Source organism: Penaeus chinensis, chromosome 10 (genome assembly GCF_019202785.1).
Source record: "Penaeus chinensis breed Huanghai No. 1 chromosome 10, ASM1920278v2, whole genome shotgun sequence".
Classification (NCBI taxonomy): domain Eukaryota; kingdom Metazoa; phylum Arthropoda; class Malacostraca; order Decapoda; family Penaeidae; genus Penaeus; species Penaeus chinensis.
Window position 1 is genome coordinate 22,391,486 of NC_061828.1, and position 14,811 is coordinate 22,406,296.

General features: G+C 44.0%; 1 protein-coding gene across 2 annotated transcripts in view; it reads left to right on the forward strand.

Annotated features, from left to right (window-relative positions):
- LOC125029513 (dipeptidyl peptidase 3-like) overlaps positions 1-10,231 on the forward strand; it is an 11,264-nt gene extending 1,033 nt beyond the window's left edge. The window contains exons 2-3 of one of the 2 annotated variants that reach the window (XM_047619446.1): positions 3,924-4,164; positions 7,806-10,231. In XM_047619446.1, coding sequence (XP_047475402.1) covers positions 3,947-4,164; positions 7,806-9,966 — 2,379 coding nt within the window. In that variant the 5' untranslated portion in view covers positions 3,924-3,946 and the 3' untranslated portion in view covers positions 9,967-10,231. The remainder of the gene's footprint in view (positions 1-3,923; positions 4,165-7,805) is intronic. The other variant, XM_047619447.1, reaches the window with a different exon arrangement.
- The last annotated feature ends 4,580 nt before the right edge of the window (positions 10,232-14,811 follow it).

Here is a 14,811-nt window from a genome sequence, read left to right on the forward strand (position 1 = left end):
CACTAAGTGGACTTGTGTTGAGTGACGCTTTGTGCGATAGGTATTTGTTACCGAGAGCACTGCACCCTCCAGATAGGAAGTCCCAAATCCAGGATAACATGTAAATCCAAAATCCAAACCTAACCTTTCCTACCTTCTATTTAATCCCTAGACAGAGGGGCAACACCCCCCCCCCCCCGTGTCCCCCTTATTAACACCGTGCAAACTTACAGAAAAATGCGATCTTAAGAACTGTAGCTGTGTGAGGGTGTTGTGGACTTAGTCTCTGAGTGGTGACACACAGAGAATATTTTTGTAATTTCCTGGTAAATATGAAGCCGCTGCAGATATACCTGTATTGCTTCCTACTTTATTTTTTATGCTCTTTAAGATGGCAGTGTCCATTTCCCTCTATCTCTGTGCATCACTCTCAGTAACATTAACCCTGCTAACTTTTTCCTTTGTGGCATTACCATTTGTGTCTGCAGACTGTTTCTAATTACTGCGACTCTTTATCATCTGCATAAATATCATTAACAAGTTGCCCAGTGTAGTTTGTTTCACATAGCCATTGTGGTGCAGTAAAGTTTAAGGTAAAGTTCGCCTGTAATTGATAGAATAACAGAAAATAAGAAAGTTGTTATAGATGGATAATATGGATGCACTCGCCAGACATTAAGTCCCCATCTGTCATAAAATTTATTCAGCAATCTGTTTCCATGACTGCCTGAGGGGTGGGTGGATGGGTGGCTCTGCCCACTAACATCCCCTGACATACATTGTCTTCACCTTGGCATACATGGCAAGATAAAGCTGAAACACAGGGACACTGAGTGGACTTAGGCTCTAAGCAGTGCTGTCTGGGATCTTTTTCTTTAATTTGTGTGTGCAAATTTTCCTGCACAGATAACTGCAAGGCTAAGAATAACGTCAGAAATGAAGAAAATACATCATGACAAGTAATAAGACCACGGCAATTGGGTGGAGGTCCAAGGGTTGAGCCTCCAAAAGGGAAATCCAGTAATAGGATGGGAGTTTAAGGGCAAAGCTTCAAGGTTAGGAACGTTTTTGGTTCATACAGTGAAGTTTGCAACTACAAAAACTACATATTGCCAGAATGTACATGGTTTGTTTACCTTTGCTAGAACAGAATCCATGACATTTGACAAATTTTTATCAGATAAGAGATATGCTGATAAATTGTCACTTTTTCTTAGGAAACTGCTCTTTACAAAAAAAAAAAAAAATTGTTTGCATTTTATTATTTATTAGAATTTAATTTTTCTTTCTTATGAAAATTAAGTTTATTCTGGTGCACAATATTCTTATTTACAGGAGGTCCTAAAAAATTAGGGTATATGTTTTATAACAACTACACAAAGATAGGGATAATCTAAGGACATTGTCACGAGAGGAAATAACTACACTCATCCATATGTGCAATAATCTGCACAGGTGAACAAAGACCTCAAATTAAGAGAATTAAGAGAATAGGTTTGGACAAAGCTGAAACTCGGGAACACCGAATGGACTTTATTGTAAGCAGTGTTTTTTTCCTTAATTTGTGGCGTTACCATTCGTGTGTGCAGATTTTCCTATACTGAAGGCTGCATTTTTACAAGAATATAGTGCAATCATACCATAAACATATGGTATATATGGTTTTTCCTCTGCAAGTTGATAAAGTTGTGCAACATGTAAGACTTTGATATACATTTATAAGAAAATTTAATGACACTGTCATAAAGAACGGGAATAACTATATTCACAGATGCTTGAAATCTACACAGGTTAAGAATAGCCTCAGAAAAAAAAAAAAAAAAAAAAAAAAAAAAAAAAATCTACCATGACAAATTGTAAGACAGTGGTGATTAGGTATGGGTCTGAGGGCAGAGCCCCCAATAGAGAAATACAGAAATTAATCCTTTCATGATGGGTCACGTCTATAGACGTCAAAACAAACCGCTTGAAATGTGGAGTGCGGCTGTACGCTGCGGCAGGGCACCAAAGCGTTATGAGGCGATGATTAGGCTTGATGTACCGAACTCCCGCGCTCAAAATCGGCACATTGCCATTGATCGTCAGAGCATAGATTTTTTTTTTTTTTTTTAGTTTTCTTCACTTGTTTCCAAGGGGTTAAAATTAATATTGATTTAATATTAAATCCCAGCCCCTGATTCTCCTTTGATTACAACTGCACAATGCTTCTACTAACTCCTTCTCAATACGTGCTGTCAGCTCTGTCCATTCCAAGTCACCAGCCGTTCTGATCATGATATCTGATATCTTCATTTCTTAGACTTCCCAAATCAGCTCCATTTCAGACTCTTGATGGCATTCAAATATAATTGCGACCAAAATAAGATGCCTATACCCCTTTCATCCTCCAAACTCTCAAATCCCATTCCTTCTACACTTGAAGAAACTGCCAACATCCATCCAACTCCTAATGTTCCCCCTACACCTCTTTTCACTCCTTCCCAACACCCCAAACCCCCCCTGCTTCATCTGTATCACCCCCCCCCCCTTCCTTCCTTCCTTCCTTCCTTCCCACCTGACATATCTCCTAAAACTACTTTGATTTAATGTCTTGACCCCCCCCCCCCTTTTCCCTTTAGCTAATCCCTACCTTAACCCATTTATTTGCCAGTGTGCAGTGCAGCCTTGAAGTAATTGGCACAGCTACCAGGCATTTTGGCACTTAAGCAGTGGCCAATAATCTTTGCCTCTCTATTCTGGTAAAATATGAAACTATGTAATGGTATGGCATTCATTTGAATTATGGTAAATATTACTAATGCACTCGTGCATCCATTACTGGTTTTGTGTTAGTTGGTTTGTCCATCATGCCTTTCAGCCTGTCCTACAATTCCTAACAAACCTGTATGCTTACTTGGCAGTTTTCAAATAAGAAACCAGTCAAAGCTTCATATACTTCATGAAGGCCTTTGATCATAGATTACAGCATATTCCAAGTGGATTTGAATAGGACAGTGGTTATGATTTAAAAAAAAAAGTGGGGGGGGGGGTGGATGTTTTGGCAGCATTTCTGATTTAGTTGGGATATGAAATTTGATTGAGTAAATGAAGTAATAAGGGATTAATATATATACATTCTCTTGTTCAATATTTCAACATACACATACCTGATAACAAGGAATTGTTTAGCATTTGATCTATGTGGATAAGTAAACAAAAACTGCAGCTAGTGGGCAGACAAGAAATGAGAAACAGGGCGAGAGATTGAGGACTTGAGGATTTACTATAATTTGTATTTGAAACTAGTGAACTGTACTTTACTTAATTTCCTGACCTCTGATTGCCAGAATACAGCAGTGGGCAATAGTATTTAGAATGTCTGAAAGTTCAGTTAATAAATGTGTTGGGATAAATATCACATGCAAGTATATGACAATGCAGACTGTTAAGGTTAATTTTTCTTGTTGTATGTGTCCTCTTTGTTACCCATTCATGTATAATCTGCCCCAGTATACCTATAGTGATACCAGTTAATATGATAAGTACATGTTTTAATTGATTTTATTATATGCTGTTTTCCACAATTTTGCATTAATAATGTACCTGTTATTGGGTTGGTAGCTTTTGCATTTTATTTTTTTTATGATAATACTTGTGTATCTGTCTTATTATATGCTTTTGTATTTTTTAAATGAACTCCCAACTCCAGCATCAATTATTTTCTCACAGTTTATGTACCATATTCAAATACGCTGCATTCTGCCTGTTAAGAGGGAGGAATTAGTGTGGTGGTTGCAGTTCTCTTGTTTCATAGAAGTAGATTAGGAATGCCTGAGGAGCTTGAGTAGAAATTAGGCAATGGAGGGCAACTTTTTACAGTGATCTGGATTTAGCAATAGCTTAGCTTAGCTTCTCATGCAACAATTTATTTTAATAGAGAATTTAAAATATTCTTGTCTCCACAGGACTTGCAAGAACACGCTAGAAAATGAGTAGATATTATACTGTAACACCAGTACTCAGGGCAAGCAAGAGAATTTGGAATATCTACTCAAGTTATTATACAAAATGTACTCAGTCCAAGTTATTAAAACCTATTGGAGCAACGTATAAAGCACAACTTAATCACAAAGATACCCAGAAACCAACTGTAGTAATGACTGATAGATTTTCTTCTCAGTTGTATTTGTGCAGAAGCTTTAGCAGGTTAGTTTAATAAAAAATGGTGTAGATTAATAGACAATTTGTTGTGAATCTCTGATAAGGTTTAAAAAGGAAAACAGGAAACTAGGGCTTTAGTTGAGACCAGCTTTTCTATTCATATTTCCAGGAAGATTAGTTGCACTTCGATTCCAACACAGATCATTGCCAGATTTTATGTAAGCCTTCCTCTTCTCCCTCCTCCTCCTCCCATTCCTCCTTTCCTCCCTCCCTCCCTCCCTCCCTCTTTTCCTCCCTCCCTCCCTCTTTTCCTCCTCCTTTCCCTTCCTCCTCTTCCTTCCCTTCCTCCTCTTCCTTCCCTTCCTCCTCCCCCCCACCTCCTTTCCCTGCCTCCTCCTCCTCCTCCTCCTCCTCCTCCTCCTCCTCCTCCTCCTCCTTCCCTGCCTCCTCCTCCTCCTCCTCCTTCTCCTCCTCCTCCTTTCCCTGCCTCCTCCTCCTCCTCCTTTCCCTGCCTCCTCCTCCTCCTCCTTCCCCTGCCTCCTCCTCCTCCTCCTTTCCCTGCCTCCTCCTCCTCCTCCTCCTCCTCCTCCTCCTCCTCCTCCTCCTTTCCCTGCCTCCTCCTCCTCCTCCTCCTCCTCCTCCTTTCCCTGCCTCCTCCTCCTCCTCCTCCTCCTCCTCCTCCTCCTCCTTTCCCTGCCTCCTCCTCCTCCTCCTCCTCCTCCTCCTCCTTTCCCTGCCTCCTCCTCCTCCTCCTCCTCCTCCTTTCCCTGCCTCCTCCTCCTCCTCCTCCTCCTCCTCCTCCTTTCCCTGCCTCCTCCTCCTCCTCCTCCTTTCCCTGCCTCCTCCTCCTCCTCATCCTTTCCCCTGCCTCCTCCTCCTCCTCCTCCTTTCCCTGCCTCCTCCTCCTCCTCCTCCTTTCCCTGCCTCCTCCTCCTCCTCATCCTTTCCCTGCCTCCTCCTCCTCCTCCTCCTTTCCCTGCCTCCTCCTCCTCCTCATCCTTTCCCTGCCTCCTCCTCCTCCTCCTCCTTTCCCTGCCTCCTCCTCCTCCTCCTCCTTTCCCTGCCTCCTCCTCCTCCTCCTCCTTTCCCTGCCTCCTCCTCCTCCTCCTCCTCCTTTCCCTTCCTCCTCCTCCTCCTCCTCCTCCTTTCCCTTCCTCCTCCTCCTCCTCCTCATGCCTTTTCCCTGCCTCCTCCTCCTCCTCCTCCTCCTCTTTCCCTGCCTCCTCCTCCTCCTCCTCTTTCCCATCCTCCTCCTCCTCCTCCTCTTTCCCTGCCTCCTCCTCCTTCCTCCTCTTTCCCTTCCCTCCTCCTCCTTCCTCCTCCTTTCCCTTCCTCCTCCCTCTCTCCTCCTCTTTCCCTTCCTCCTCCTCCTCCTCTCTCTTTCCCTTCCCTCCTCCTCCTCCTCCTCTTTCCCTTCCTCCTCCTCCTCCTCCTCCTCTTTCCCTCCTCCTCCCTCCTCCTCCTCTTTCCCTTCCTCCTCCTCCTCCTCCTCCTTCCCTTCCTCCTCCTCCTCCTTCCTCCTCCTTCCTTCCTCTTCCTCCCTCCTCCTCTTTCCCTTCCTCCTCTTTCCCTCCCTCCTCTTTCCCTTCCTCCTCCTCTCCTCCTCCTCTTCCTTCCTCCTCCTCTCTTCTCCTCCTCCTCCTCCTCCTTTTCCCTTCCTCCTTCTCCTCCCTCCTCCTCCTCCTTTTCCCTTCCTCCTCTCCTCCTCCTCCTCCTCCTCTCCCTTCCTCCTCCTTCCTCCTCCTCCTCTTTCCCTCTCCTCCTCCTCCTCCTCTTTCCCTTCCTCCTCCTCCTCTTTCCCTTCCTCCTCCTCCTCTTTTCCCTTCCTCCTCCTCCTCTTTCCCTTCTCCTCCTCCTCTTTCCCTTCCTCCTCCTCCTCTTTCCCTTCCTCCTCCTCCTCTTTCCCTTCCTCCTCCTCCTCTTTCCCTTCCTCCTCCTCCTCTTTCCCTTCCCTCCTCCTCCTCTTTCCCTTCCTCCTCCTCCTCTTTCCCTTCCTCCTCCTCCTCTTTCCCTTCCTCTCCTCCTCTTTCCCTTCCTCCTCCTCCTCTTTCCCTTCCTCCTCCTCCTCTTTCCCTTCCTCCTCCTCCTCTTTCCCTTCCTCCTCCTCCTCTTTCCCTTCCTCCTCCTCCTCTTTCTCCTCCTCCTCCTCCTCCTCCTCCTCCTCCTCCTCTTTCCCTTCCTCCTCCTCCTCCTCCTCCTCTTTCCCTTCCTCCTCCTCCTCTTTCCCTTCCTCCTCCTCCTCTTCCTTCCTCCTCCTCCTCTTTCCCTTCCTCCTCCTCCTCTTTCCTTCCTCCTCCTCCTCTTTCCCTTCCTCCTCCTCCTCCTTTTCCTCCTCCTCCTCTTCCTCCTCCTCCTCCTCTTACCCTTCCTCCTCCTCCTCCTCCTCTTCCCTTCCTCCTCCTCCTCCTCCTCTTCCCTTCCTCCTCCTCCTCCTCCTCTTCCCTTCCTCCTCCTCCTCTCTCCTCCTCCTCCTCCTCCTCTTTCCCTTCCTCCTCCTCCTCTTTCCCTTCCTCCTCCTCCTCTTTCCCTTCCTCCTCCTCCTCTTTCCCTTCCTCCTCCTCCTCTTTCCCTTCCTCCTCCTCCTCTTTCCCTTCCTCCTCCTCCTCTTCCTCCTCCTCCTCCTCTTTCCCTTCCTCCTCCTCCTCTTTCCCTTCCTCCTCCTCCTCTTTCCCTTCCTCCTCCTCCTCCTCCTCCTCCTCCTCCTCCTCTTTCCCTTCCTCCTCCTCCTCCTCCTCCTCCTCCTCTTTCCCTTCCTCCTCCTCCTCCTCCTCCTCCTCCTCCTCCTCCTCTTTCCCTTCCTCCTCCTCCTCCTCCTCCTCCTCCTCCTCCTCCTCTTTCCCTTCCTCCTCCTCCTCCTCCTCCTCCTCCTCTTTCCCTTCCTCCTCCTCCTCCTCCTCCTCCTCCTCTTTCCCTTCCTCCTCCTCCTCCTCCTCCTCCTCCTCCTCTTCCTCTTTCCCTTCCTCCTCCTCCTCTTCCTCTTTCCCTTCCTCCTCCTCCTCTTCCTCTTTCCCTTCCTCCTCCTCCTCTTCCTCTTTCCCTTCCTCCTCCTCCTCTTCCTCCTCCTCCTCCTTTCCCTCCCTTGTCTGTCCTCTCTTTAACTCTCTCATGTATTCAGTCTTCCTGTCATTGAAATCGACAACTGAACAAAGAAGCTGAATTATACAGTAACTAATATCTGTGCTATAGGCACTGCCCAAATATCATTAATGGCAGCACTTTGTATATGCCCTCCACATATTATCATCATCCTGGAATAGTAAGCCATTTGCCAGTCAGTGTTGTCTTTGATATATATAATTACATTCAACTTGATGTTTGTGTATATGTGATTTAAAGTAGTGTAGCCTCTATTTTATTAAATTATATTGCTTACAAACGTTAATCGATTTTACTTGGAAGCTAATTATTTGCAACTTAATTTCTTTCAATTTTATATGTTTCATTTGTTAACATTTAGAGAACAAATATTAAAAAAAAGGAAAAAAAAAAAGAAACTACAATTATTGTGTGGAAGCAAGGCAATAAACAAGTTATCATGAATTGCTATTCAAGCAAGTTGAAACCTATGATGTTTTATTCAGTTTCTTTTTGGTTGATGGGGAGAATTGAAATTGAGGAAGGTTAATTTGAAGGGATGCAAACATCTTACTGTGTATTTGCCATTAATGCATCTTCTCCTTTTCCAGATCATTCAGCATGGGGTCTCAACATGAATTGCCTCTTGACACACCAATATTGTATTTGAAAAGTGAAGAAGCCTTTGCAGGGCTAACATCCAGAGAGCGACGATATGCTCATCATCTTTCACGAGCTTCATGGTGGGGAGGGTTCATTGTACTGTGTCAAACCTCTCCTGAAAGCTCAACAATCTTCAGCCTCCTGACACGTCTGCTGCGATCCCAACCAATTGACACCCTCAAGGAGATTGCAATTGAAAAGGCAGACTTCTCAGAAGATGAGTTTAAGTCTCTTCTGATTTACTATTCAGGATTGGTGTACAACCTTGGTAATTATCTAGGGTTTGGGGACAGGAAGTTTGTTCCAAGTGTTAATCGTGAAAAACTTGAAGCTTTGCTTAAAGTTTCTAAAGCTAACTTAGAAGCTCCTGATGTAATACAAGAATACATGAACCAAGCTTTAGGACCAATGTACAGTCTGGAAGAGAACAAAAGATTCCTTGGCATGCCACCAAATGTAACCATGTATTTTACACCAAACTGCACTCAAGATGATGCTAATCTAGCAAAAGAGTACATGGCTTCCAGAAATCTTGAAGCTTGGAGTAGCCGTTTATTGAAATATGAAGAAAATGGCCATGTTGTTTATGACATTCGCTTAGCATCAGTTGAGCAGGGAAGTGCTGAGGGCATAACTGTTGTCAGTGATGATTATGAAGGACACAAATTCAGAGTAAGCCGTGGTGATTACTCTTTCTTTTTGAAGAAGATGTGTGAGGAACTCCAATTGGCTAAAGAATACACTGCCAATGAAAGTGAGGTACACATGCTTGATAAATATATTGAAAGTTTCACCAAAGGATCAGTACAAGCTCACAAAGATGGTTCTGCATTTTGGGTAAAGAATAAGTCACCTGCTGTGGAGACTTACATGGGATTCATTGAAGTGTACAGAGATCCAACCAACCAACGTGCTGAATTTGAATCCTTTGTTGCAGTAGTTAATAGAGAGCAGTCTCGAAAATTTGATACTCTGGTTGGCAGAGCAGAGAAGGAATTTTTGCCTCTTTTACCATGGGGAAAAGATTTTGAAGAGGATGTATTTATGAGGCCAGACTTTTCATCATTGGACATTTTGACCTTTGCATCATCAGGTCTGCCAATTGGTATCAACATTCCAAATTACAAAGATGTAAAAGAAGAACAGGGTTTCAAAAATGTAAGCTTAACAAATGTGATGGCTGCTCGTACTGGAATAAAAGGGGGCCCATTCCTTTCAGATGCTGATCACCTTTTGAGAGAAAAACATGGGGCCATGAGTTTGGAGATACAGGTTGGTCTTCATGAACTTTTAGGTCATGGATGTGGAAAGTTTTTGAGGCGTAAGGATGATGGAAAACTCAATTTTGAACTTAATAAAATCAAAAATCCATTTACAGGAGGAGAAGTGTCATTTTATGAAAAAGGGGAAAACTTTAACTCAAAATTCACAAATTTGGCAAGTGCTTACGAGGAATGTAGAGCAGAAACAGTTGCATTGTATTTAGGATTGGTTGATGATATTCTGGATGTATTTGGTGTTGCACCTGATGATCGCGAAGACCTCAAATATGTGTCTTGGTTAGATATGATGTATGCAGGAATTAGGGGCTTAGAAATGTATCAGCCCAGTCAGGGGAAGTGGGGCCAGGCTCATTCTCAGGCCAGATATGTAATTTTAAGAGTAGCACTAGAGGCTGGTGAAGGATTAGTCAATGTGAAAGAAACAACTGGAGATGATGGTCTACCAGATCTCTTACTCACTTTAGACCGATCAAAAATATACACTGTTGGCCGTCAGGCAATGGGAGAGTTTTTGAAAAAGCTTCAGGTTTACAGGTCTATGGGTGATGCAGATGCTGGAAGAGCCATGTTTGAGAAGTATTCAGAGGTACCCTCAGAAGGCCCCTTCCCATTTGCCAAGTGGCATGAGATTGTGGTGCGAAAACGCCGCCCTCGCATGATTCTTGCAATGCCAAATACTCGAGTAGTTGGAGAAGATGTGGAGTTACAATCTTATCCTGAGGCAGTAGATTGTGTAGCTAAATCTTGGATTGAACGTTTCAGTCCTGAGGAGTTTGAGGTTATTGAATCTGCACTCACTAAGTACATTGGTAGTTGGACCAAATAAGTATTATATAAGAATCATGCAAAGGTGACTGGTGTTTCTGGTGAGTTCCACCATTGTTTTAAGATAATCACTGCTTGCATTCAAAAACTGTTGTATTCTAAGAAAGGAGATTAGACATATTTGATTGTGAAATAATTTCCCTTTTGTACTGTAAATGCAGTTGCTCATATAATTATTACTCCAGTGAATAATTAATCTATGTAATTATGCAATTGTTTATTGAAAATAAACTTTGTAAAATTGTTTCAATAAATTTATACAAAAGTGTAGGAATTTCACCTTCCTTTCATTATGTGTTTTACATTTTTAAAGAAAATCTAGACAGTACTAACATTAAAATCTGTTTAAAAGTATTCATAAGAAAAAGGCACTCATGAAGGCTGAAGATGTAAGATTAAAAATTCTACTTTGAATGAAGTGTCCTGATGAACATGATTGTAGAAGGAAAACTTAGTGTATTTTGTACTTTATCACAATGTTACTGTAAACCATAAAATGACAAACCTACTCATTTATGTTTTACTCGGCAAAATTATACACAGTAGTTTAATTTAATCATCATAATTGTTTATAATAAAAATACCATCGATATCCATAGCACTAGTAAAAAATATGCTTTTCCTGCCAATTCAAATCACGTAAGGTCACAAGGTCTACTAATTGACTCCTTTGTGGCTAAGCACTAGCAGAGCCATGTATGTGCAGAGACATTTCACAAAATATATAAAAAATGAGCACAGCATTTTCACTGTTTTTTATTCATTTTCCCCCGCAGCATTGGGTTAAGTTCCTAACCCTATGTCACAAAACCTATTCAAGTTGCCATGACTGAGCATGACCTTTGGACACTGACCAAGGGGAGGGTTGATGGAGAGCACTGCACCCCCAACACCCCCTGGGGAAATATTCCTTCACCTCAGTATGCTCGGCAAGATAGAGCTGAGACTTGGGAGTACTGAGTGGACATAGGATGTGAGTGGCACTTTCCACAATCTTTTTCATTTAGGCCTAATTGGGGTATTGCTGTTTATGTCTGCAGATTATGGTCAATCTTTAAGGTATGGATGCACAAATGATAAATTTTGCAGAAATTGCCACTCATAGCCAAAGTCCACTCTGTGCTCCCAAGTTTCAGCTCTATCTTGCCGCACATGCCAAGGTGAAGACAATATTTCCCAGGGGTGTTGAGGGGTAGAGCCTCCCAACAACCCTCCCCTTGGGCAGTGCCCAATAGGCACAGCATTTTCCCCATTTTTTGTTGATATTCCCCGGCGGCATTGGGATATATATATATATATATATATATATATATATATATATATATATATATATATATATATATATATATATATATGAACCGCGTTCATGTTGACAAATGTATAAAAGGTATGAATGAGAATGAATATCTTCACAATACAAGAGATGTATTTGACCGGTTTCGACTTTGTCTTCGTCAGAAATACATACATTTAAGGGAAATACAGAGTATATATATATATTAGACATGAGGTGATGGACTACCTGACGACTGTGACCTCCCACTTGTTGATCGTATAATTGCAGCTGCGACCTTGGATAATTTGAATCTACCCGACGCTGCGTTGATGCTTTTCTCCGTCGCGATGTAAGCAGCTTCCATTACCTTCCTTTTTTGTATGTACAGTCCTCCATGGACTATTTTTGCTTCCTTCCAATTGGGTAGATGTCCAGCTTCATCTACATGTACCACCATGGCGTTGGAAGTTCTATGGTGACGGATGTCAGCTCGATGTTCGCTGATCCTGGTACTGAAACCTCGGCCTGTTTCACCATAGTAAGCTGTATCGCAACTGCTGCAGGGTATGCGATATACAGCACTGTTAGGGTTGTTTCTGAGCTGCTTCTTGTCCCTTATCATGTCATGTATCTTTTTCCCGGATGTGCTGGCGATTTTCACATTATCGCCAAAATATCTGCTAATCGTCTGGGAAATGTTACACGACGGTAATACGAGAAAATCATTAGAAGAAGATGCAGGGTTAGGTTTCGTGAGAATATTCTCCGCCTTCTTTCTGAGGTTTAAAAGGAAGCCTCTGGGATATTTATGATTCATAAAGGAATTAACAACAAAGGCAACCTCATCCTCAAGAAATTCAGGGCTGCAGATCCTCAGTGCTCTGAGGAAGAAGCCGATTACAACGCCAGATTTTGTTTTGTTGCTGTGGGCGGAGTAGTAATGAATATAATCATTTTTGATTACAGAGAAACGTAGGCCGTTGTCACCCCGATGGATCAGAGTGTCCAAGAAAGGTAATTTCTGATCCTCTTCCTCTCCCACGGTGAACTGGATTTTCTGCCCGTTGTTGTCGTGGGGGGGCTTAGGAGACGAAGACTGAGACCCAATGATGGGGAACTCCTCAACCTTGGGACTCAGCCATCGACTCAACTAATATTACATGGTCTTTTTTCCCACTCATACTTTTCGTTTCAGTTTCTTCACCAATCGCTTCTACTATCCACCTAAGGTGTGAGAGCCGTGCTGAAAGGATGAAAGGTTGACTTTGTGTCAGTCCTGAACGGCCTGAGGGAACCATGGGCACGGTATTCCCCTGCCATACCTGGCCCTTACCCCTCAAGGGGACCCTGAGGGGTGGACTATTTTTTTCCCCAACATACTCCAGGCTTATCATGGCCAATAATGAAGACGTAACCCCACTCTTAGGGGCAATGAGGCTTGCCCCTTTATCAAATAGCCCCAATCCCGGCTCTCCTTTGACCACGGCTCCGAACACTGTAACAACTACCCCCTCATCAATGCATACTAGTACAGTATCAACCCTAATCAACAACCAACCCCCAGGAGACATTTCTACTCTCCCAACATGCCCAACTTCAACACCTTTACTCCCACAACCTTCTTCATCAACCACCCCATCTCCCCTTATTACTTACCTTACAACCTTATTGCCCACCTCCCCATAACACTACCCCCCTCAACACTACTCCCTCCTCCACACGTCCCCGCACTTCTACTACCCCCACCTCTACAAGAATCCTAAATACTCTATTTAGCCCAGCCAAATGGGACCGATTTTTTGTGATTCCCTCCCACAGCTCCCTACTCTAAAAACACCCTCTTCCAACAATGCCTCCAAAAACAAGTAGGCAAAGTCTCTTTCCGTAGCCGACCCGACCACTCCCGTCTCGTCACAGTAACAACTGAAAACGAAGCTATAACATTAACAAAACTAACTGATCTATGTGGTAATCCCATCCCTACAGAACCTCATCCAACCCTCAATACGTGCACTGGAACTGTCTCTATCTCCCCGACAGATTGCCCAATATATGACAAAGAATGGTCAGATTGTGGAGAGGACTTACTCGCCTGTCTCACAGACTATGATACAATGCTACTCCATTCCTCCCAGAGGAAATCGTAAGAAATCCATTAACATGCCAAAATTACTTTCCGTAGACATGAACTTCCCTTTAATGTTTACATAGGTGGTGAATCCCTACCTGTCCGACCATATCAACCTCCTCCTCGTCAGTGCCAAAATTGTTGGCGTTTAGGACACCCAGCCAAATACTCATTCCACAGCCAGATGCCCGCTATGTGCCCAACCTGGCCATACTCGATCAAACTGCTCTGCACAGTCACGCATATGTGCAAACTGTGGCGGCCCCCATAATGTATTTTATAGAGGCTGCCCCACCTACAAATTTGAGTCTGAGGTAGCAACTCTCAGATTCAGACTTGGACTCACTCTACGTGAAGCCAGACAGGAGGCTCGTCGACGAGGTTTTTCTCTTACCCCCTACTCTAGTAATGTCGCTCACTCTTCCACTCCCCCTACCCCCCTAGCTCCTACACCCTCTCCTAAACCTAACCCCCTTCCATCTAACTTCCCCTCTTCTACCTCCTACCTTCCCCAGTCAAATTCTTTTGCCATCCTAAATCCAGACACTCCAATCTCTACCCAGTCAAATTATTTTGCCATCCTAAATCCAGACACTCCAATCTCTACTACAGCCCCAACACCTTCCCGTCTCCCTCCCCGCACTACCCGCAGCAGACAGAATAAACGTTCCACCCCCTCTTCCCCTACCCCACAATCACCTCCACCTTCCTTTGCCCCTATTCTTCAGACACCAGACTTCTCTTCCCCCCCTCACAAGAAAACCTTTATCTCACAAAACTCCCCAACCAACTCCACTACAGAAACTCTTGAAGATATCCAGAACTACATAATCGAGTCCCAAACTAATACTCATCCACCTCCAAATTCTACAACTCCCGCTCCCTCCACACTCAAAGTGACTGCCGATATCCATCCTCCTCCTACTCATATTCTCCCTACACCCAATCCTCCTACCCCATCCCAACAAAACCCATTCCCCCCGACTCCAGCCCCACCTATATTAACCCTCCCACCATCCCCTCTATCCCTTCCACTCCCTCCTGGATACACATGTGAATCCCTCATGTCACAAGTACCCTCTTCCCCAGACCCTCTACCTCCCGACACCCCTCCTGATACAACACCACCTCCCCAACCTCATTCTTTATCCCACCCTCTAGCACCTTCCCCTTCAAATTCTCCAACACGCACTGCAATTTTTGCCAGTAAATCAACGAAAGTATAACTATCCTTCATTGGAACATTCGCGGTTTCCGAATGTTCCTCTTTCAGTCCCACATATTCTATTGTCATGCCCACGTCCTCCCTACATAGACATCCCAACTTATCAGACATCCTTACAGAATCTCACACTTTCTGCTTTGACAACCTGTTTTCCTTCCTCAAACGCATATATATCCTTCACTTGATCTAACCCCTTTACATTACCTCATCCGACCCT